The sequence below is a fragment of the Streptopelia decaocto genome (assembly GCF_964273445.1).
Source record: "Streptopelia decaocto genome assembly, chromosome: 3".
NCBI classification, from domain to species: domain Eukaryota; kingdom Metazoa; phylum Chordata; class Aves; order Columbiformes; family Columbidae; genus Streptopelia; species Streptopelia decaocto.
Genome location: NC_138656.1, coordinates 7,724,282 through 7,747,808, shown reverse-complemented (window position 1 = coordinate 7,747,808; position 23,527 = coordinate 7,724,282). Strand labels below are relative to the sequence as shown.

Genomic DNA, 23,527 nt, shown 5'->3' with positions numbered 1-23,527 from the left:
AGGGAACCTGCCAGCACTCCGTTCTCAGCAACTCAGGATGAAGTGATGGGGGAAGGCAGCACCTGGAATCTGTGTGGTTGACTCACATGGCTCCCAGCCACAGGCATCCCAGCTGGACCTGGGCCCAGCACCACTTGAAATTTCTACAGAAGTGGGAAAATTAAGCTGGGAATTCATCAGACCTTGCTTGCTCTGGTGTCACAACAACAATTACGATCTTATTTAACCTATTTTTTAATTCCTACTCCATTTTTCATTTTCATACGTGTTCCAATACAATATCTGGCAATAAAATTCTGTCTGGAATAAAACTGTTCCCTCCCCCTCTTTTTTGCTCACAGTGCAGAGAGTTTAAAGCCTACTGAAGGATTAAAAATAATCTGTTTGCTGTCATGATATCATTCCTATCTACTTTGGGCAGCAAATACTCTTTTTGTGCTACCTGGCCCCACTCCAGCCCAGTATTACACTATTGTAAGACCTTTCCCTCCTGTCTGAGGGATTTATGCTTCTGAAAACCGAGCACAACATTTGCAGACTGCGAGCATCAGCCTCTAAAAGAAATACTGAGGTTTGACAGCATACATTCTCAGCATCTGGGGTGTATGCCATTCCCTGAGAAAAAGTGCTGTTGTGACTGCAGAGAAAACCACAAGGTGTTCTGGCCTGGATGACCCATGGACTTGAAGGACATTTTGGGGGGACAACTGCAGGATGTATCCTGGACAGACCCTCCCCTCATAAGAGTCAGAGTGCACTGAGATGTCCTGGAGAATACGGCACTGCTGAGCCTTACTGGAGAGAGGACACATCTTAGAGAATGCAAGAATATTTGTAGTAGTGAAAAACAATAAAAGCTAAGGCTGTCTGAGAGATCTGTGCACACAGCACAAGCACCGGCACCAAGCTTGAAAAGAGCACAGGGAAAAAGAAGTAGCCGTAACCACAGATTTGCTCATCACTCTGATCTCATAAAAACAGTCTATGTGACAAAGAAAACGTGAGACAGGCACATAATGATGAAACACTTACCCTGGAATCCTTTTCCAGATGAAGCTTGTGTTGAAGACTGCGTCTCCTCCTGGCTTTGGCAATGCCATTGTGATAAAAGAAGTAGCCAGTATCTAAAAAAGGGAGCTGAGGAAGAGAGAGAAAAAAGCCATCATGGAGCTATTGGCTATTAATAAGGATGACACAGAAAACTTCTGCCTGTGAAGTGACTCAGGCAACTAGAACAAGACTTGTGAACAGTTACGCCAAAGGGCTCAAATCACTCTTGATAATGTCACTTCTAAGTTACTTTTGAAAAGTGTGCCCAGCAGCACTGAAGTTATTTCCTACAGGTTTACAATGTGTAACTTCACTTGTACATACTCGGTACAATTTTCACCTTATGTTTAAGGTCAACAGTGCAAATTTTTCTGAAGGGCTTCCTAAATCATATCAGGATTATTTCCAATTTCCTGACAAAGCCAGAATAAAATAACAAAATGAACTGCTAATGATTTGAAGCTACCTCAAACCATCCTACAGCAATAAGGCGTTACAGAAGTGCTTTCCTCAGCTATTATAACGCACCCAAGCCGCTGCCGTAAGCAGTAAGGCAGAAAGCCGATTGATTTCCACTTTCTGAAAAATACAGTATTTGGAATTTCTTCTGAATGCCAGGAAATGGAACATAAGAATAATATTAAGCAAACAGACAGTTCACAGTGTGTGGGTGGGAAGAGTCTTGTACGGCTTTATTGTCTAAGACATTTTGGCAGCAAGCAAACACCTCCCAAAGGCTTTCCAGCCCCACCTCAGGCAGGTGCCAGGGAAGGAAGATCCACATCCATCATTAAATGCATTTCTGTCCCCTGGATCAGCAGAGAGTGACTGGAAGGCCAGTTGACATTTAGCTTTGAGAAGGCTAAAACATATGGTGTTAGAACTGCATCCCACTTCCAGCAGGCAGTTAGAAAGTGCCATTTGCATCTCAAATTCAACAGGTTTTTCCCCAATCCAAACTAATAGGGAGATTTTGGTTGGACGTTCAAATCTAAGCAAGTAACTGTATTTTTAAATTCAGCTTTTCTTTGTAAAAGTTGGGAAAAAAAAAACAAAATGGGCTTTCATTGGGAATTTATAGGTTAATTCTGTGAACATTTCAACTTCAAAGGTTAGACTACCCTGCATGTAAAATAACTACTTAAAAGAGATATTCCAGAACAGCCGTGACAGCCCTGTTCCTCTCCTTTTTATTACCTTTACTTCATGATAACATAAACCTCTTAGCAGGAGTTCAAGCTTCTTTACTGAAAAACTGAGACTGACATCTAGACAGAGTGTTCACTGTGAAAACCTGGGTTGAATAAGGGTAGCAGGATCTTGCTGCTATTAAAAAAAAAAGATTCTTTACTTGCTCACAGGTATACACAGTTCACAAATATAATTTTCCTTCTATGAAATTATCTCCTGTTTCATTAAATCTATCACTGTATCTGGTGCAGTTCCGCAAATGTATTTTGGCATACATGTGCAGTGGGGTGGGAATGGAAGATTCACGGTGAGTTCTGAAAATTCAAAATTTGGTTACATTTCATAAAGAAGTATGTGAGCGGTTTGTTGGGGTTTTTTTGTTGGTTGGTTGTCTTTCTACAAAGCCCTTTTTTATGTTAATTGAAGCATTTAATATCAATGAAATCAAAGCATTTCATTTTCTCTTAAAATTCCATTGCGTATGATAGATAATACATAAATGCAAAGTAACTTAAAAAAAAAAATCAAAGCATTTTGTTTTGATAAAAAGGCCTCTTTTGAAGTGTACATAAAAGGTTAAAGAGATTTCATCAAAATCATCATGGTCCCTTGGAGCTGATTTGCAGGGCTAACTGGAGAGCTCTTCTGGGCAAGTAATGAGAATATTTTGCACGGACTCCATATACACAAGAGCTGAGGCAGAAGGAGAAATGAGGTTACAAAAGCTCACGGCAGCGGCCACCAAAGCCTCCTGTGCTTCACACCCATCCTCAGAGCCACAGCTGAAATTCTGTCATCCTTACCAACTAGATAATAAGGTATTTCCATAATCCAGAAACAGCCCTTCCCCTATATTGGATACATTACTCTAAGCCTCAAAATACGCAGAAAAAAATATCTAAATAGCCAGATTAGTTATAGCTTGAAATCCATTTCACCATGCTAACCATTACCATTCATCGCAAGCTGTGGTCCAATTACCCCTCTGATTCAGCAAAATCAGTCTATTTTTCTTCTTTTAATTTCAGTATCAACCATTCAAATCAATTGATCTTGATACTCTTGCATTAAGGAAGACTCAGCATTTTTAAGGCTATCTGGCAACATATAACATGTATTCACTGTTTATTTCCTGTGTAGCATTAGTTTCTAGGGCCACTTAAAATGAAGCAGTATATTATACAGGAAACTTTTAAAGCTGGTGTATTCAAGTCTAACCGTAATCAAAAGCAATATAAGTTAGTACAACCAGATTTATTGACAAAATAATGAAGAAGTTTGACCGAGACTATTCCATTCTTCCCACAGCTATCGCAGGAATCTCTGAGGAACTCAGATATTTCACAGTTTGCAGGGTTTTCACACTCATTCAATGAGACAGGAAGGCAGCTAAGTGAGGAAATACCTGAAATATGTCATGATCAAACGCCATGGACTGTGAATAACAAATAGTAGAAAACAGGCAACCTGCAGGACCTAAGGATTTACCTGCAGTAAATCCTTAAAATTAACGAACGTACACGCAGGAGAAGTCAGACAGCAGCAAAGGGCCTAAAATGTCACATGCTTTTCTGAGGATTTTGCATTGAGATCTGTGAATGCCACAAGCAACCACTGAAGTGCTCCGGTTCTGATGAACTCCTGCTATTGAGTCAATAAGTGCTCGGCTGCAACCGACGGGCAGGACGCAGGGAGCGCCCAGCAGGGCTGATATTCCCGCTATTGGCTTCTTTGACTTGGAACCAGAGCAAAACAGCAAAATGAACAGCGCATGTAATGAAGGGAAATGAAAACAGAAGGGCTCCTGTACATAAAAACAACTCCAAAGTGTCACCAGCAATTGCTACTCCATAATACTCCCATTGTAAAGCTGGAATTGTATTTGAGTAAAATTCCTATTTCAGCAGCAGCAGGCTCTGCTTGTGTAATAATGCGGAGAAATAACACACTCAGCCTGGTGGTTCAGGTTCTTTCTGTAAGATAGATGCAAAGCTTCCTGCCCTCAGAGAAAAATTAGCAGTTATGTAAGATAACTGATTACTGAAAAGCACTTGAATATTCAAGTGAGGAGGATTACTTAAGAGATAGAAAATGGTCTAGCATTGCCTTGATGTTTAAACATGGTTCAATACAAAGTAAGACTCTGAGAATCTCAGGAATTACAGGCACGTTGTTACTTGCAATATTTGTATAAAATTAAACACATAAACACAACACAGCAAGTAGTAAACCTTATATATCCACCTGTCTCCTTCAGATTTGCAGCCTCCTTGTGGTTATTAACAATACTATCTAAAGTAAAGATGAAATCCTGTTTAACCACCTTCCTCAAAAGGATGTGGACCAGAAAATAGCTTAAAAATTCAGTGTTCAACTAAACAGAGGGGAAAAACAAACAAACACTTTAAATGGAAGAGGTCTATTTAGAACGCAAAATGACAGGGATGTACCATTCGGTATAGAAGGAAACAGGGAACACTCCATACTGTGCACAGTTTTAGCACCGATACCTCCAACTCTGAGGTAGCTTGGCTGTTCTCAGGATACTGCTCCACCAGAGAAGTCCAGGTGTAATTACTATTGAAATAAAAATAAGTTAAATGCATGGCCCCCAGTCTTTCTGCACTCTCTTCTTACATCTGACTTCTTTCCCCAGCAAGAGAAAATAGCAAGAAGTTTACTCTCTGCTGCCGTAGGTGCCGCCTCCTGGAAGAAGGGCTGTAAATAGGCAGCTACAATTCTCCCCTGCCAGGTGTTGCTTCCGGGCGGTCATTCTGTTGTGTTGGAAAGGGAGAGGGAAGGAAAAATAACCAAAAGGACATGGTCCACTGCTGAGCCCTCAACCACTGATCTGCTCCAGGAAAGAAAGATCAGGCATAAGGCAGCCTGGATGAGGCAGCACACAAGGCTCCCATCCCATTCCGTCTACTTGGCAGAGAAAAATCAAACTGCACTTCTTATTTGGTCTTGCCTTGGACAATACATGGTGGTACCAGATGTAGTTTTACCTGTCTGAAAGCAAAGGACAAAGTGCAAAGTGTTGCAGGGTTTAAAGAAAAGAAGCCACAAAAAGACTAAATTCAGACACTGTTCCTCATTCTAAAATAGCACCACTGGGGCCACCTTCAGCAGAGCTAACACTGAAAGCAACCATAACAGCATCAGTGTCATTTGACCAGGAGAGCCCATCTGTAGCAAAAGTATAACAAAGCAGAAATAAATGCTAAAATAAATAAATAAAGTATTAATAATAATAAAAATAATAAAGGTTGAACAAAGCTGCCAGTGGCATCAGTACTTCACCTGGCTCACAGTGCGAGGTCCAGCATTTTCGGTCTGTCACTAGTTTTAAAAGGTAACAAATGCAACACAAAAATAAAGAGGAACCTTGGTCCCAGGCTAATCTTTAACATTAAATGTTCTTGACTCCTTACCTTTAATATTAAATTTTCCTGACTCACTTCAGGGCTCTACCCGTTCTACATACATCTCACAAGCAAATTAAGGTGCCCACAGAAAACTTCAGCACAGATCGATTTGCCCCCTCCTTTTTTAACATGATTGATCTCTGCCCAATCAGCCTGCCATGCTGTATCATGTAACACAGCATCTGTACACTACACTGCTTTGTTTTGTGCAGGATTTCCAATGGTTTCTCCCTGATACTGTAATATTCCAAAACCAGCTTACTTGAACCTACTGTTAAGGTTGCTCTCCCAAGTTACCAACAAAGACAGTAGTCCATAACAACCTTCTTTTGAGCGAAATCATTTTAAAATACAAGCAAAGGGTGATTTCTAACAAGTTACCCCAGGGTCAACTTCTTTGACCATCACCAAAATCAGCATAAATGGATCTGTCAGCGAACGATTCACAGAAATGAGATTCATCCAGCCAGGTTGATACAGACCCTCTTCAGGGCTCCTCGCTTGCCTTCGCGTGAATGTGTGGCCAGGCACACAAGGGTTTAAACAAACATTAGTGCTAAAGAAACCCTTTGTCTGCTCTGAGGAAAAGAAACCAATACCCAGCCCCCAAGCTAAAAACAAACAAACAAAAAGTAAAAAATTATTTAAATATAACACAAAGCATCTCTCCCTCACAGAGCACAGCTCCTGACTTTAAAAGGGGCCATAAATCTGCACAGGTGAGCTCTTTCATCCCATTACTGCTCAGTAATTACACCAACAAAATATATGACCTAAACCTGGCACAAGTAAATGTATTTGGAGCCTTCACAGGCCCCACAAGCCTCGCTCCTTCCGTTACCATTATAGCTGAAGCACAACAAAGTGCCTCCCAGCAGAAATTAGAAACCTTTTAGAAACCTTTTCATACCAGTTTCACCAAATGCACTGAAGATGCTTATAAATATTCAATATGAATTTTTAAACTCTCTTTCTCTCATTTTCCCTCACCCCAATTAGCATTAGAAATCGTTTTACTTTTACATACAGAGATGGGAGCCAAGTCTGAAGTCAAAGGCGCTCACTCACTATAGCGACGAGGGCCATGTAAGAGTAGAGCCAGCTAGAAACACAGGCAGCCCCAGGCCTCCAAATAACACAGAACAAAGCACCAATAAGAAAGAATTAATTCAACTGTTGGTGGAGAAATGTGAAATAGCACAGAAGACTAAAGCTGTGCCAGAGCTTACCCAACGTGCAATCCAATCCACTGCGTCCCCATAGCCCCAGGCAAGGATTTCACACTTTCTCATTAGTGTGCTATAATTACTCTGAAGGCTCAGCAGAAGGATCTCAGGTGGAGAGAGGGATCTGCACAAGCTCCAAGCAGCCCTGAAGACTCGCACAGCCTGGTCCAGGTCTGACTGTTATGACTCACTCCTCCTGGCTCGTTTCTCATTGCACCTGTGTCTTATTTAGCTGCCTCCACCAAAGCCTAATCCGCTTATCTTGGCAAACCTGGCAGGTGGAGGTGTTTGACACAGCTTTAACTGTCCCAAAATGTAAATGTCACATTAAAACATCATTAGAAGATGATCCTTGTGAAATCAACTGACTAACAAACAGTATAACATTTTTCCTACAAAATAATTCAGAAATGCCTGACTTGGATGCTTACATATGTTTTCAGCTCTGTTTCATATGCATATCCAACCACCTTTTAAGGGAATCAGCAACAGGTGGTGGTAATAAGGACTGTGACAACTTGGTTGAGAGCTCATTGATCTGCTTGCTCTTCCTTTCTTCCAGAAGTCAATGGAAATATTGTCATACGCATGGCAAAAAGTCTACCTATTATCATTTTTTAAGATATAGGTTAGCCTGTAAGAAGATTACAACCCTGCTTTAAAAGTTCTAATAAGTCTTTCTCAAGCCAGCAGAAGTAGTTTCCAATGGTTTCTGAAGGGTTCTTCTCACCTCCACAGTGAAATGTCTTTTAGTCTAGAAACAGTAAAACATCAATGTGTCAACCCAAGACTTTGCAGAATATATACCTTTGGATATTAATTTATCCAAAAGGATAAAATAAAGCCTTTTGTCTAGTCCCTCTTGCATGCAGCACCACAAGGTTAAACAGTCTTCCTACAGCTGGACACAAGAGGTTTAGTAAATACAAGGAATCAACAGAACCAGATGTGGGCTGCTGTTACACTTAAGTGTCCAGTCTGTCCATGTGGAATTTGTCTGAGCTCCACATACAATTCATGACCAAAAAAAGAGGCACTCTGAGACCACTATTCATCTGACCTATTTTCAGCGACCATGTTAAAGTGAGCAGAGCTGAGCACCTGGGAAGAGGAGCACAGCTGTCCAGAGTCAGGTGGATCAATTCTGATGTTAAATGCCTATCTCTTATTTTCTCATCAGTTTTGTTCTTACATTATCACACATAGTGCTTCCAGTTGCTTACAAAACACTGGTCCATTGGTTTGGTTTCAAGTTTGCAATATTTGTAATTTGATTTGCGAGTGAATGAATCATAAAGGTTTAACGTTCTACTGTATTTATATCACTATTAAGTTTGTCATTGAAGAGCTTCATCCTGCAAGCATGGAACAGTCATATAAGTCATCAGCGACAAGACTGTGGATTTGCTGATAGGTTTCTCAGTGAACTGAAGAAGCCATTTGAGGCTTTTAAAAGGATTATTCTAGTTTATGTGAATGGATCTGTGCATTTCAGACAGTTTTACTTGTTACTCCCCAGTAACTATAAAACCCACTATTGATTCTACCAGGTGCCCTGTTGAAAGCACTATACTTTCCAGATTTGGAGAAGAGAATGAACTTGCATTGGACTGCCTGGATTAATCCAGATCGTCATTACCTAGAGTAGATGATTGCTACTGTTTGGCTGACAGCCTTAAGTGAAGGCTTAGCAATCATCATTATGTCCTCTTACATAGATGTGGAGGATCCTGCAAGAAGAGCATGTCAGCCAAGCCCCGGGCATCAGGACGAACCCTGGAGCTCAGCACCCAGAAAGTCACTGGGAGCATCTAACAGTTGTGTTGTCACTTTTAGCAGCAACAAATGGCCACTGGGAAAATGAGACGGCCCTTTCCAATCATTCAGCTGTGCAGCTCCATAACAACCACACACATGACAGATAAACATACACATCATTTAGAATAATGAAGTAAATATGATTCCATCAGAAGCTGAATCAACTACATTTTCTTAAAACAGGTGTCAGTAGCACAAAATGCATTTTTTTCACAATTCGGGAGAATTTAACTCATCCTGTTTAAAAAAAACAAACAAAACCAAAACAGCACAAATAATAACAACCACCAACCGAAAACCAACACACACCACTCCCCTCCAAAAAAAACCCCAAACAAACAAACGACAAAACCCACAAACAACCAACCAAAACAAAACAAAAGACAAACAGAAATTAGACTCCAGACATGCTCTAGGCACACTTCCTCCTAGGTTTAAATTTCCTAACTCGTTCATGTTAGTAGTGACCTCAAGGAATTATTGGCCCTTAACAGTGCAATGTAAATAACATCACAGCCAAAAAGCCAGTCAGTGCTTGACCGAGTTAACTAACTTATGTAGTGATTTAGCCCGTGACAGTCAGTGCTTTAAGAATACAAGGAAAAAAAGAATGGTGCCCCAAAAGTGGTTTTGCCAGTTCTACATTTTCTGACCAAAGGCAAAAAAAAACTTTTGCTATTCATGCCTGTCTCCTGCTTGGAGCAACGCGGCTCTTCTGGGTATCCTGCCACTCTTTCAAGTCTCTTCTGTGTTCTCACAGAATCACAGAATCAACTGGGTTGGAAAAGACCTCAGAGATCATCGACTCCAACCCTTCGTCCAACTCTAGTCCGTTTACTAGATCATGGCACTAAGTGCCATGTCCAATCTCAGTTTAAAAACCCCCAGGGACGGCGAGTCCACCACCTCCCTGGGCAGCCATTCCAATGCCTGACCACTCTCTCTGTAAAGAATTTCTTTCTAATATCCAGCCTAAATTTCCCCTGGCAGAGTTTAAGCCCATGCCCCCTTGTCCTGTTGCTGACTGCCTGGGAGAAGAGACCAATCCCCACCTGGCTGTAACTTCCCTTCAGGTAGTTATAGAGAGTGATGAGGTCACCTCTAAGCCTCCTCTTCTCCAGACTGAACAACCCCAGCTCCCTCAGCCTCTCCCCATAGGTCTTATGTTCAAGTCCCTTCACCAGTCTTGTTGCTCTTCTCTGGACCCACTCCAGCACTTCAATGTCTTTCCTGAACTGAGGGGCCCAGAACTGAACACAATACTCCAGGTGTGGCCTCACCAGTGCGGAGTACAGGAGAAGGATCACTTCCCTTGTCCTGCTGACCACACTATTTTTGATACAGGACAGGATACCGTTGGCCTTCTTGGCCACCTGGGCACACTGATGGCTCATGTTGAGCTTCCTGTCAATTAGTACCCCCAGGTCCCTTTCTGCCTGACTGCTCTCAAAGCATCTCCCAAGATAATAATACTCTGTGAAAGTTTATACCTCTCAGGCTTCTCCCCGAGATGATTCTATCCAGGATCATTTAATTTGTGCTTTGCCTCTCTGGGGTAGGACAGAGCCAGGACTAAAAGTCACAAGACATGAGTTTCAGCTGTATTCTAAATAATCCTTGTAGCTTAGCCCTGGCCAACGCACTGAGAGTCTGTTCTTCAGAAATGCTGGGTAACTCCAGCGCCTACTAATATTAGGAGAATCTCAGGCAACTACAGCTGTAATATTCTTGTTTCAGTTGCTTCACATGTAAAATGGCATAGTAGAATAAGTACTTGTTTACTGATTTTATTGATAGGATTAATTTAATCAACATTTGCACAGCACTATAGACTGTGCTATAAAACAATAACTGCCATTGTCAACATATATTAATGGGTATATCTATACCTGCAATATATACATATGTAATCAGGTATCTCCTTAGCAATAGATATTTGGTAAATATTTTAATATGTTTAAATACAACATGATAGATATTTCTTCATATCACTATATCTGCCTTAGGAAAACTCGTAAGAAACAGCTTGATTTAGTTATAGTTTGCAAATGGAAGTGACCATGGTATGTGTCTAACTAAGCTGGATCAATACTGCTGACAGCAATTAGCGTTGCTAACAACGGCTGTTTGGCCTCATTCCTGATCTACAACCCAGCTCTCCTCTTCAGCACGTAACCAAACAGGTTGACTGCTATTGTCACACTGGAACCTGGTGTCACATCAGCTCTAAAGACAGTGAGGTAAAAGACGTGAGACAAAGTTTGCTGTTTTTAAAACAGCAATAAGATGGGGTGTGCCCCAGCCAAAAACTACTAGTATTTACATCTTAAGGATGGAAAGAAGGCAAGACATGGCTACTCACTGACGTTTCAGCAGAGCAGTTCAGCATTATTTTTAAACCTATGTCCAAGTAGCGAAGCGTGTAGGATATAAACATGTGTGCAAGTGCGCAGCTAATGTAGCACCAAAATGTAACGTCATGAACTCAAGCTCTAATGAAGTAGTGCTATAAAAGCAGCTCAGACCAAAATTAGTTGCTTACTGACAAGAGCTACTCAAGAAAGCAAAGGTGAATTGCACTAATGCAAGGAGGCGAGTCCTTACCAACACTTAAAGATGATTTGTAGCTCTCTTTCTAGTAAAAAAAAATTATTCTTCCCTTTTGTCTCCATGTCTGTTTAATGCTAAGCTGCCAAGCAATAGCCGATTGACAGAAAGTGCCTCACAGGGAGGTTTCTGTTGTTAGACCACAGTGAACAAGTCTTCCAGTTCCCAGAGAAACAGTCAACTCCTGGAGAAAAATATGTGCTTTATGGGAGAGAAGCTCCCATATACTGTGACATTAAAGTAATCGGGGTTGGGGATGGGGGGCACACTGTTGCTGCTTCTTTTTAAAAAAAAACACCTTAAGATAGTAAGCTTGAGAAGAGCAGGGCAAGGAAACTTTAAGGAAAACATTTTCAGTGGAGCCAAGGAAAAGAGAAATTTTGGGACACTGCTGTTTTCCTTACTTTTATAAAGCTGCTTGACTCTGCTAAGAGAAAGTCACAGACACTGATCTCCACTATTACAGGACCAGGTCAGAGGCAAATTCTTCCATTACTTACGCCATCATAAACTGGAGAGATCTCCTCTCGGCTCCAGTACACACCAGTACAGTCATCACTTCACAACAGGGATCAACTGCTCTGACTGGGTTCAAGAGCTGCATATTAGACGCAAGAAAAAGGATAACCCATATCCACCTCAATGCCAGGAATAATGATGTGAAAGGAAAGATAAAAGCACCCCTGCCTCTCCCTCCCAGGACCTGCCTCACTGACCTTTCAGGCAGCTGTGAAATACATCTTTTTACTGTTTGTTACCATCAATTAATAAATGATAGAAGTTTATTGCCAGCAGAAACTGTGGTCAATCCAGCATGTGACAATATGTTATCTGGCTTTTATTACATCGGTCACACAAGGCAAACGTAGGTTCTTAATTAATCACTCAGTGTGTTTCAGCCTTTAGAGCCTGGAATACTGGTTTCTCTACCAAGGTACAACATACAAGGTGTTTCAAAAGATGGACCCAATTCGGAATCACTATATCTCTGCAACCACAAACCACCCATGAATGAAACTCTTACCACTTGAAAGGGCAGGATATAGTTTCAAATGATTACTGCTTAACTTGATAACTCATTAAACAGTTTGTAACTTTTGTGTAATTGTAACATGTTGCCATCGTGAATTATACTGCTTTGAAATTGGGTCCATCGTTCTGAAACACCCTGTATTTAACGTGAATAAAATACATCTAGTTAGAAGGGGAAAAAAAGGGATTTCTACAGCATGAAACTGAGTGTTTTAATCTCCATCAGAAGAAAGAGGAAAAAAAACTCCACTTGCTGTTCTGAGTTTTATTCTGCACTATATCTAAATTGTAGAAGAAATGGGACAGTTTTCCTTTCAAGAGTAGAAAAGTACATTTGCCTGTGAAGTTTAATTGGTAATGTAAAAATTAACAGACATAAATGCTGCAAAGACCAGACTTCACATGATGTCCTGATCTACAACTGTCATTCCACCAATGCTAACAACCAAATTTTCCAAACCTGCAAATGACTTCCAGTTCTGATTTTTGATACTTCTTCACTCAAATTCAGAACTGACAGTTTCACTTTACAATTGGTTCAGAGTAACTTCTAAATCACTCAATTCACTTGAAACAGTTCTACAATGAATTGACACAGAGAGGTGTAAGATCCCTGTGGGACTGATTGGAATCTAGCAGTCATGGTAGAGTGGATTTCAGAACCATACTCGTTTGTTTCACTGGTGTTTCATAAAGAGTGAACAGGCAGACAGAAGCATCCTCTGGCATCAAGAGATGGGGGATATATCCCACCTCTTTTGCTGCCCAGACAAGGAAGAGATTTATCTGTTTGGCTTCAGTTTGATATCCAACACTCATAACACTGCCAGTTTCTCTATTTAATAACTAAATACATGTTTGTTGGGTTTCAGGTTTTCACAGTTTGGTTCTATACTCTAGGAGAAAGCAGCTCCGACATGTTACCCTTTTACTCTTCAGGTAAGCAAATAATGTAGTTCAGTCATGAGTACCCAGGACACACTCGACAACTGGTTTGATGTAAACACTGAGGTCACTCTTTCCATTTGCTTTCTGTGGACAAAGAAGTTAAGGATGTAACATTTACACTGAAGTTTTGTTTGAGAAGGTAGGTAATACATGACAAAGAACATTAAGTCCCTGCTCTCTCCTTGAGGGAGTAAACTAAAGCTATCTCTACCTAATTTATTTATGATCCCAGCGTATAAATGGTAAGACTGGGCTAGCTTCTAATTTCCCTTTTTAGGTCCAAGCTCCCGCTAGTTGCTGAACACAGCCAGCGTTCAGCTGAGTCGGTCTTTTGAGCTACCATCATAAACCCATGACCAAAGTGGATTTCACGCCAGCAGATAAACCGTGTGTGGTGGTCACGCAGAATTTCACACAACACAAGACCAAATCCAGCTCTCTCTGGGACAGCGCTGTCTGTCCCAAAGCACGGCCTGGGACGGCTGAGTTGAAATTAAATCAGGGTTAGCTTTTCCAGTGAACTTCTGAGAGTTAAATGTAGAGCTCATGTTGATTTACAACAAGAGCAACACACCAGACTCCTTCAGGTTACTTAGAGAAACCCTATCTTTGACAAATAGTCGAGCTGCTCGGCTTCCTCCCACCAGAGGCCGGTGATGGATGGAAGCTCTGGGCTGCTCACTGCAATATTTATAGCCACCGTGCAGGCAGCGTCCTGTAGAGACCTGACCCATTTAATTATCTGAAAAAGTTGAAAGAAAAAGAAATAAAGAACAGGGTTTCTGATGACCAGGGTAGCATTACAGGACAAAGGTAAATTTTAGATGTATTAACCACAGCACTGAATTTGTTCCTACAGCTCTCACAGAAACAGCCACCCAGGCTAAGGACTGGAACTGCACAGGAGGGTTTCCCAGGTTTAATATTTTCGTAAGAGCTGGCAGAATTTATCATTCATTTTAGCACTTTGTCTTCATTTCCAGCTCACAGAATTTTCCATGAGCACAGACATTTCTCAGGACTTATTAATTGAAATTATCTGCCAAATAAATTCTACACACATTTCAGCAACTATTTTGTACTTTGTTGCAAGCATTTGAAACTTGAGTTGCATTGATTAATTTTAATTGGAATAATTCCATAGATGGATGAGGGAAAGGGCCACATGCAAACTTCTCCTGAGCTACACTACAAAGAATAACCAGTACAACTATTTCATGAAGCCTGATGATTTTTTTTCCTTCTTCTTGTTGGTTTTGCTTGTTCGTTTGTTTTTCTTTTAAAATCAACATGGTCTAATTGGTAAAATCTGTAGTTTAAACTAAATTTCTGCTAATAGTGTTCTGATGTTCAATGAGTTAAAGATGTTATCACTCCTACACTGATAGTAACAGCACTGCAATTGGGTTTGTTCTTCTATTTTAACTACATCAGTACAGTTACAGCAGTAAAAGTTTTCAAAGAGTGGGTAGGGTGTCACACCTTGTCACCTGTCATATTTTCTGAGAAGGATAGAAGGTGATCTTCCACCTTCACACAAAGGTTGGTTCTTCTAAAAGGTAATGAATTCAAGCATCCCACGACACACCTCAGTGCTTTTCTGAAGGAGCCAAACACAGCATGCTCAGTCTCTGGGACCATTTGCCTGCTAATAAACAAATGCCAAGGATGCCATAGGTTCTCAAATGGAAGAACTTCAACCTGAGAGTCAAACAATTTATTTTGGTCTAGAGTTTTAACTGGATTTGAACTCCCAAGCCAGAAACCAAATACCTCATTTGCAGTAACCTAAACCATCTGGGTCTGGTTGTAGACACAGCAATAGGATCTGTCCATCTGGCCTGATACCAAAACCCAAGACTTCAAGACAGAGTACTGTTAAAAAAAAACAGTTATGCTTTTGCTGCACAGCTCTGCAACCTCAGGTGTGGGGACAAATATAACTTTGGTGTATGTAATGGCAACAGATATCCATATTGGCTCTTAGAAATGGCTCTCAGACTGCTCTCAACACATGGAAAACCTACTCAGAGGAATGAGAGCTTCAAATGCAGGCCCAGACAGCATCACAGCATATGGGATTCCAAAGTTCAAACACATAGAAGCAATGAATATACCTGTATGTCACAGAGTCCAGAAATGGCCTGAAAGTCACCTACAAGAAAGTTGTCTGGGCAGAAGGATGGAGTTCCCAGACTGACAGCAGGACAGTGACCCCATACTAATGATCTTTGTTTATCTAGTGCTGCTATCAAAATAACACTTTGGATTATAAATTCCATAGCAAAGGTCCAGAACAGCTATAAGGATATCTATATCCTTATATTTATAAGAAACTGGCAGGTTTGATGAGAAGGAAACAAAGTCAGAGACCAGTTTCCTATATATTAATCCTGTTTCTGCCAGTGCAAATCCTGAACCTCATTTGTACAGCACAGACATCTCCACACACCACTGTGATTCCTTCTAACAGGGGCATACAAAGGAGAGAAATAAACTGGGGAGCTAGAGTCACTACCAGCAATACTTTGAAGGGATTTCACAAGAGTAAGAAAAGGAGCATCATCAGGGTTAGGAGACGGCTCCACCAATTTGGCAAGGGGGGGGAAAGGAGCCAGTGGCACCCCCCAGCATCCCCACTTTAAGCACTGATGCTCCTCAGCTGCTTCAGACCCCCAGACCTGGAGCTACTTCTTGGAGCAGAAACCTGTCCCTGGAGGGTGTTGGTCTCTTTTCCCAAGTAGGAAGTGATAGGATGAGAAGAAATGGCCTCAAATTGCACCAGGGAAGGTTCAGATTGGATATTAAGAAAAATTTCTTCATGGAAAGGGGTTTCAGGCATTGGAACAGGCTGCCCAAGGAAGCGGTGGAGTCACCATCCCTGGAGGTGTTTAAAAAGCATTTAGATGAGGTTCTTAGGGACATGGGTTAGTGTCAGAGTTAGGTTATGGTTGGACTCGAGGATCTTGAGGGTCTCTTCCAACCAAAATGATTCTGTGATTCTATGGTACCTTCACACCACAACCGCAACAAGCTTTCTGATACACACCATGGGCAGTTCTGCTGTGCTGGGATCACAGCATTCTGGAAATACTATTCACTTCTTTGTACTTCTCTTTCTATTTTTCTCCTTGACACTAGCAAAACTAAATATAATTTAAATGAAAACAAATAACTGCGCATCCCCAGTTGGGCTGCAGCATCAAAAAAAGAGTGAAAAAATAATTACTCGCAGCACATTTCCTGGGTCTCTACCACATGTTCAGTTTCACCAATGAGCTCAGGCAATATGGAATAAACAAAATTATAAATGCAGGCAGCTTTATAAATAGCCAGAATTTTGTATCTTTGTGTTTACTGAGCTGTAGCTCAGCAAACAAACAAAACTTATCTGTAAAGGTAACGTTTAATGTGCATGTTTTGCCAAGAAACAGAACTACTACACCGTGTATTCAAAACAGTAATAGAGCAATTACAGCAGGGCTCTATAGTATGGGAGTCTGACCTTCTTGTTTTACACTCAAATAATAAATGCTATGAAAATTTGACAGGGTAATTATTTTATACCTCAAACAGAACACTCACCACCAACAAGCAGTCGGTCTGAGTCTGCAGCAGAGCAGGAGCTCTACAGAAACTGGGTGAGGAATGTACCTGAGCCTGTAGTTTACAACCTTCTTGTTGATACTTTACAGCTTTCACACGCATTAGTACATTTAAGTAGAGGGGGAATTTTTTTTAAGTTAGCCAGTTACAGTGTTTTCTCCTGGGGCTGCTTTTGCATCCAAGACAGAATGCAAAATAAAATTTAAAACCCCAAACAACAACAACAACAAAGCATAATTTTCAAAGAAATACAGTTATTTCCACGTGAGATAAACTCCCTCCTACCACACCAAAACCCTTACTTGATTCCACTAACATTTCTCCCAAGGTTAAATAGAAGCCAACAGGACTTCCCAGTCTGTGCCCAGTGATCGGTCGGGATTCCACCTGCGAGGAGCTGACAAAGGTCCCTCCAAACACAGACGGCTGCTCTCCCTGCATCTCCCCAGTCACATTCTTCCAGGGTTTTTCTGGAAAAGGGTGCTCTGCATAACCACCCAGCACTGTGCCTTCCCACAGCAGGATCAAACTTGCTGTGCTAGTTAATTGCTCCTTCTCCCTAATTTAAACACATCAGCTCAAACTACCTCTTAGAAACTGAAGCATTCACTGTTATGGTGAGATGACCTATTGAAATCTCAGTAGCTGTGCAATTAGCACTTGCATGGAATTTACTTTTTCTTATCTTAGTAATGCAAAATTGCAATAGTGAAATCTAGGAAATTAAAGCTCTTAGTTTCCTCAAAAAAATTACATTATACCTTGTATTTCTAAGAGGTTTTTCTGTTTCTATAATAAAGGATTACCTTTGCAAGCATCCCTTCCTCTAGGCCAGCATAAAACACAAAGCTAATTAATTATTAAGCACATATGAGCACACAGAAACACGGCAGTCCGTGCCTCAATCTCAAATCCTTGGCCTGGGCTCTCTGCCTCCTCTTTGCACGGGATGCTCCATCGCTTCAGCATCTGTTCCCACACCGGAGCACGTCTGCACCCTCCGTGTTGCCTTCACCGAGTCAGAACTAACGCTTTTATGAGCACTCAGGTTAGCAGCACGTGTGATGGCAACACAGGCGTGTTTATCTGTAAAGTATGGACCACCACATATATGTGGACAAATCAATATACATGCACAAATGGTCAGACAGAATCATAGCTAAGAATCCACCCTTCTTCCCTCCATGCATAGGTATTAGGGGAATAGAAACAAGAAACACACGTATGTATGTATATAAACACACATTATCTATAAACACACATACATGCCCACATCTACAACAGCTTTTTACACATACAGAATCCCATCTGTCCATCACAGCGCATTCTGGGTATGCAGAACCATAGCCTGGCACCTTAAAGATGAAGCCAGGCAAATACCTCCAGATTTCAGGGCTGTTCTACACAATAGGGAATTTTCAGGGCTTTAAGGGTGAGGACCCAGGATGAAATTCTCAGGATCCCAGCAAAGAGCTGCCAAATCTGCAAATGCATTATTTTGCCTCCTGGTCTGCCTTCCACACCATATCAACTCCCAGCTCACAGCTCCCCAGTCTAGGTGCAGAAGTGGGCGGCCACAGCAAGAAAACTGGCTTCTCTATCTGTTAAGATTTTCTTTCGATAAATCCGCACTTATGCAATGTAGAAAAAGAACCCAAGCTCCCAATATTTCATCCAGAAATTCCTGACCAACTGCGAAAAGCTTGGTCCTCAACCAGCAGCCTCCTAAGGAAAAACGGGAAGCAGAAAAGCCACAGCTGTGAGTGGTAGCTTGGGTTCTGCAAGATTTAGAGGCAGACGTGACCAGGTGATAGATACATCAAGGGAAAAACAGACCAGCTTATGAAACATAAAATTCTCCATGTTTTAAAATCTATGTTTGGTTCTTATTTTAAAATCTGAGATTACTAAATGCTAATTGTTTAAAACCCTTCATTTCAATGTTACCAGAAGTGGAATATTTAGCTATGGTGGCATTTTGGAGTTTGTCTCAGTCTCAGTGTTGTTGATTAAATGGGAAGAGATATCTAAACTCAGATCTCCAATTAGGAGACCTTCCCAAATGCTTCTTCCAACACCCCTTGTTAGAAACTGAGAATTGCAAAGCAAGGTCAGAATGAAGCTTTTTTTCCCACCTGCATTAAGAAATATATTCTGGTGGCAAGCATACCAGGAGGCAAATACAACTAATAGGAAAAAATTAATTTTAAGAAGTTGTTCCTTTTGCAGTTCTCACGATTTCACATGTAGCTATTGGGGGGCATCCTCATGACTCCTGAATGCTCAAAGATGGTAAGGTTAACCATTTTAAGAAAATAATATGCCTTATCACAGTATCTGTTTCACCATTAATACAAAGAATCAATTTTGGCAGGTACACCTGGATTGAAAAATTGCAGTCGCTACAAAAATAATCAAAGAGCACAATCAGAGTTACAAAGAGGTCTGCAGTCAGGATTAATTCAGGGAAGGATAAAGAAAAATTGACCACTGTTTTTGAGACTGTCTCAGGATCCTAGATCTAAACGTAGGCACCTGTTTATGTGTAAGTACCAAGCCCTTCTTCATCAATTCATCAAGCACTGAATTTAAAGTACACATTTTAGCCCACCTGAAGTCTTGTAGTGTTTTCAGAATACTGGTAGGAAGCATGGCCAAAGAATCAATTAGAAAGTGCATCACACAGTTCATAACATTAATCTTCAAGGCAATACTTTCTCTTGTACTTGTGCAGAAATCTGCTGTTAGGTAAATGTAATATGCAGTTGCTTGGAGATTGTTTGTTATTAGGAAAAAACCACGTGTACTAGAAGTATGTCATTGAAAAATCAGCTCCCATAAAATCTGTTAAAAGAGGTCTGTGATACATAGCATAAACAGAAGAAATCCCCCTCCTATACATCTTAAATCCACACACACACACAAAAGTTGAATCTGCCCTTGTGCTCCTACTGGAAAAGTCCCTGAACTGAAATAAAGGTGATTATTTTCAGACAGCTCTTCACTAATACAGGGAAAGATAACTCTACTGTGTTTAAGTAAATAACTCATTATATTACCAAACGCTATGTATGCTTGAAGTACGCAAAGATCACTTCTCCTTGTGGTATAATTTGATTTCTTTCTGGCATTTTTTTTTTAGTATTTCATTCGACAGCATATCTACACATGGTACTTTCCCCTGAGAGTTTACCACTAACAGCTCGGTTTCCATACACACATATGGCCACGTTCAACTTTCTGCACTGTCTTTATCGCCATGAAAGCTGAGTCTGCGGACTGTAAGCAGAGACGCTAGACAGGCCTGATGATAGCAAAACAGATTAGGAGTCTCTTCAGTTCAACAATACTGAAGAGACACTGGAGTAGGTGGCACAAGCTTTTATTAACGGCTGACTATCGCTACCCAAGCAGGGTTACCGATTTCCCCTGCAGAACAGAGACTGCTGCCAGCCTCTCGGGGAATTATCCTCCGACACAGCTAAATGCCAAACCTTATGAACTTCTCCTATTCCCTAAAATTACCGCCTTGCAGTCACGCCTCTTGCATTTGTGGAGGAGGGGTGGGAGGCTTTCTAGCTTTTCAGGGTCTGGGATGATGTAACCTAGAAACCTCTCGGGACAGCATGTGCTCGGTACAGGAGCCACTGCCACCATCCACCCCCCACCCTGCCAGCACACGCACGTCACGCCACGGCTCTGCGAGGCTTCGTTCCTAGAGACACCCGCGTCCATGGGAAACAGCCCCCCCGCAGCACGTCCTGGAAAGCAGGTACTCTGCACACCCCAGGGACTACCCTCCAGCCCTCTGCCGAGATGAGCTACAAAATTGATTTCCATGAAGAATCTGTATGTCTTCTAATGTGCTCAAGGGACCCTGGGGAGAGGCATGGTGGAGGGGAGAGGACTGTAACAGCCCAGAAGCTGCACTACTTCATCCCACAAAATCCCCCACCCTCCCTGTGTCTTCCCCGCGTGGGACACAGGATCATTTGAAAGCATCTATCAAAAGTAATAATTCAGCTCTGCACAAAGATACCCTTCCCTCCCCCTAAGGCCTTATTAGTCAGATATCCCCACGATAAGAGGGAGGGAGTGCAAACAGGAGGGGAATATAAAGGGAAAACTGTTGACCAAAGAGTCGTATCTAAGGAGTTTCATGTAACAAGATCTAATCCCCACAACGGATCCTTTCCCAAGGGCATCAGCAGCCCAGCTCTGTCACCATCAGGAGGAGGCTGTGAGCCCAAAACAAAAGCATCTTATCAGCAGCAGGAGTTGGCTGTGGTCAAAGCAACAATGATCTTGTTCTCATTTCTTTAAGAAGCCCCCATTGGAGTTGAGACAAGGCAACCCAAGGGAGGGAGTCTCACTTGATATGCTTTTTTAATTTTATTTTTTAATCAAGGTCTTAAACCATTTCACTCATCCAAGTTCAGGGTACCATTCTCATTCATTCCCTTGGAAGTAGGATTGGGCTTTCATTGCATAACTACCAGTGAAAGAAAAAAAAAGGAAAAAACAAACCCAAACCCAACACAAGCAGCAGCAAGGCTCACACAGCTTGCTTTCCCTCAAAGCCAAGTGCTGCCTGGGCATTAAATCTGCCAGGAATTGCAATAACCAGGGTACTGAATTAGCCTCTCCCTGTGTTCACCCTAGATCTGACTGTATCCTAGAATATTTAGAGGTCTAATTATTATTGGAATAGGAGACATTTCAGTGGAGCTGGGCTCCCCAGGAGTGGAAAGAGACTCCCTGCCACTGTAGCTACCTCAGATTTCTTGTGACTTCAGCAGAGAAAAAAATCTCCAATGGCACTTGAAGTTTCCCAACTTAAGTTCATTAGTGCTAAGCACTGATTGCTTATCATCCTTACTACTAAGCAGTTTCATCAGCCTAGGGGTATCAACAAGCCACCAGCCTCACAAACTTGACTGTCAAAACCCCTATGAAATCTTCCACTTAAATTGTGTGCAAGCTTCTCCATGAAGATGTAGCTTTAATTATTTTTTAAGCGCTCCGAGCAGTTTCAAGTGCAGCCGTGCAGCGGAAGTCCTGGGCGGCCCCAGCCGCTCCTGGACCCAGCCCCAGCTCCCGACCCCGCAGGATGGGAGCTCAATTGGAGGATGTTTACATAGTAAGTCAAAAAGCACCGAGCTACCATGTGGGAAACTCCTCTGCTTTCCAGTCCAAGAAAATCACCCTTCAGGGCCGCTGCTGAGGAATACTTGCAAAGGCTCTTGGCACCGCTACTCCTAAAAATCCCCTGGGAAAGAAGGGGAATTAACGCGGGGACAGCCGGGACGCGCCCCGCTCCTCTCCCGCGGTAAAGTCGCGGGCAGGACCGTGCCAGGGGCCACCCCCACGCCGCCGGGATGCTCACGGGAGGACAACGCCCGCCCTCAGCCCAACGTGAAGGGCACCGCACCTCCCCACCGGCCCGAGCCTGCGCTGCGCGGGGGCTTACCTTCCGCACCCCGCCGAAGCCGTGCTCCGCCGCCACCCGCTCGGCCTCCGCCTGGCCCCCGCCGTGCAGCTCCACCAAGAAATGGTTGGTGTAGACGGTTCCCCGGGCCGGGGCGCCGAGGAAGAGCAGCAGGAGGACGAGAAGGGCGACCGGCAGCAGCGGCGGCCCCGCCGGCATGGCCCCGCGCTGCGCGCCCGCAGCCCGCCGCGGAGAGGGCGCCGGGCGGGCGAGGCGGGGAAGCGCCCAAAAGATGGGAGGGGAAGAGGGGGGTGGAAATAAATCAAGATTTAAAATAATAAAATAAAGCGGCGGAGGCAGGACGGGAGCTGTGCGGCGGGGGGCTGCTGTGGGGGGCTGCTCCGGGGTGCCCGGGTGTGTATGCCAGGGAGCGGGTGTGTGTGTGTGCGCGCTGCCGGCTCCGCATTCCCAGCCCCTCCTCGGCTCTAATTCAGCGGCGGCCGGAGGGAAAGCACCAGCCGGGAGGGGGGAACTGCCGCGCTGCCAATCATGGGCGAGGAGGATCGCCCCTGCCCCCCCCAGCACGCATCTCACACACGCCCCCCCGCACACCCCACGGCCCTCCCAACACCACCAGTGCACCTCTCACACCCCCCTCTCCATACTCCACCCACCCACGCCTCACACCCACCAAACCACCTCACACACCCGTCACAATACCCCTACAGAGCTCTGCCCCCGCACAAATGACACCCCTACACCACACACTGGCCCCAGTGCAGCACCCACAGCTGCCCCTCAATACCCCGGTCCAGCCCCAGACCCTCCAGCTCTTCCACCCATGCATCTTGAGGTACCAAGAACTGACAGGCAAGTGGCTATAGGGCAGGGGTGTGAAACTCATTTTCACCAGGGCCACATCAGCCTCACAGCTGCCTTCAAAGGGCCAAACATAATTTAGGGCTGTATACATGTAACTACTCCTACATTTATACAGTCCTGAAATTACGTTTGGCCCTTCGAAGGCAACCGCGAGGCTGATGTGGTCTCCAGTGAAAATGAGTTTGACACCCTGGCTGTAGGGTCAGGCGAACCAAACACTTTGGCAAAACCCAGATGACTGGGGCCAGCACCAGCGTCTATTTTGAGCCCAGTGAACACAACACAGCTGGGGGTGCCACCTACACACTCAT

General features: G+C 43.0%; 1 protein-coding gene across 1 annotated transcript in view; it reads right to left on the bottom strand.

Annotated features, from left to right (window-relative positions):
* PCSK2 (proprotein convertase subtilisin/kexin type 2) overlaps positions 1–22,771 on the bottom strand; it is a 101,685-nt gene extending 78,914 nt beyond the window's left edge. Inside the window, exons 1-2 of the mRNA XM_082048395.1 lie at positions 22,377–22,771; positions 1,033–1,137 (exon numbers count right to left, since the gene is read on the bottom strand). Of these exons, the coding sequence (XP_081904521.1) occupies positions 1,033–1,137; positions 22,377–22,553 (282 nt within the window). The 5' untranslated portion in view covers positions 22,554–22,771. The remainder of the gene's footprint in view (positions 1–1,032; positions 1,138–22,376) is intronic.
* Between the last annotated feature and the right edge of the window lie 756 nt (positions 22,772–23,527).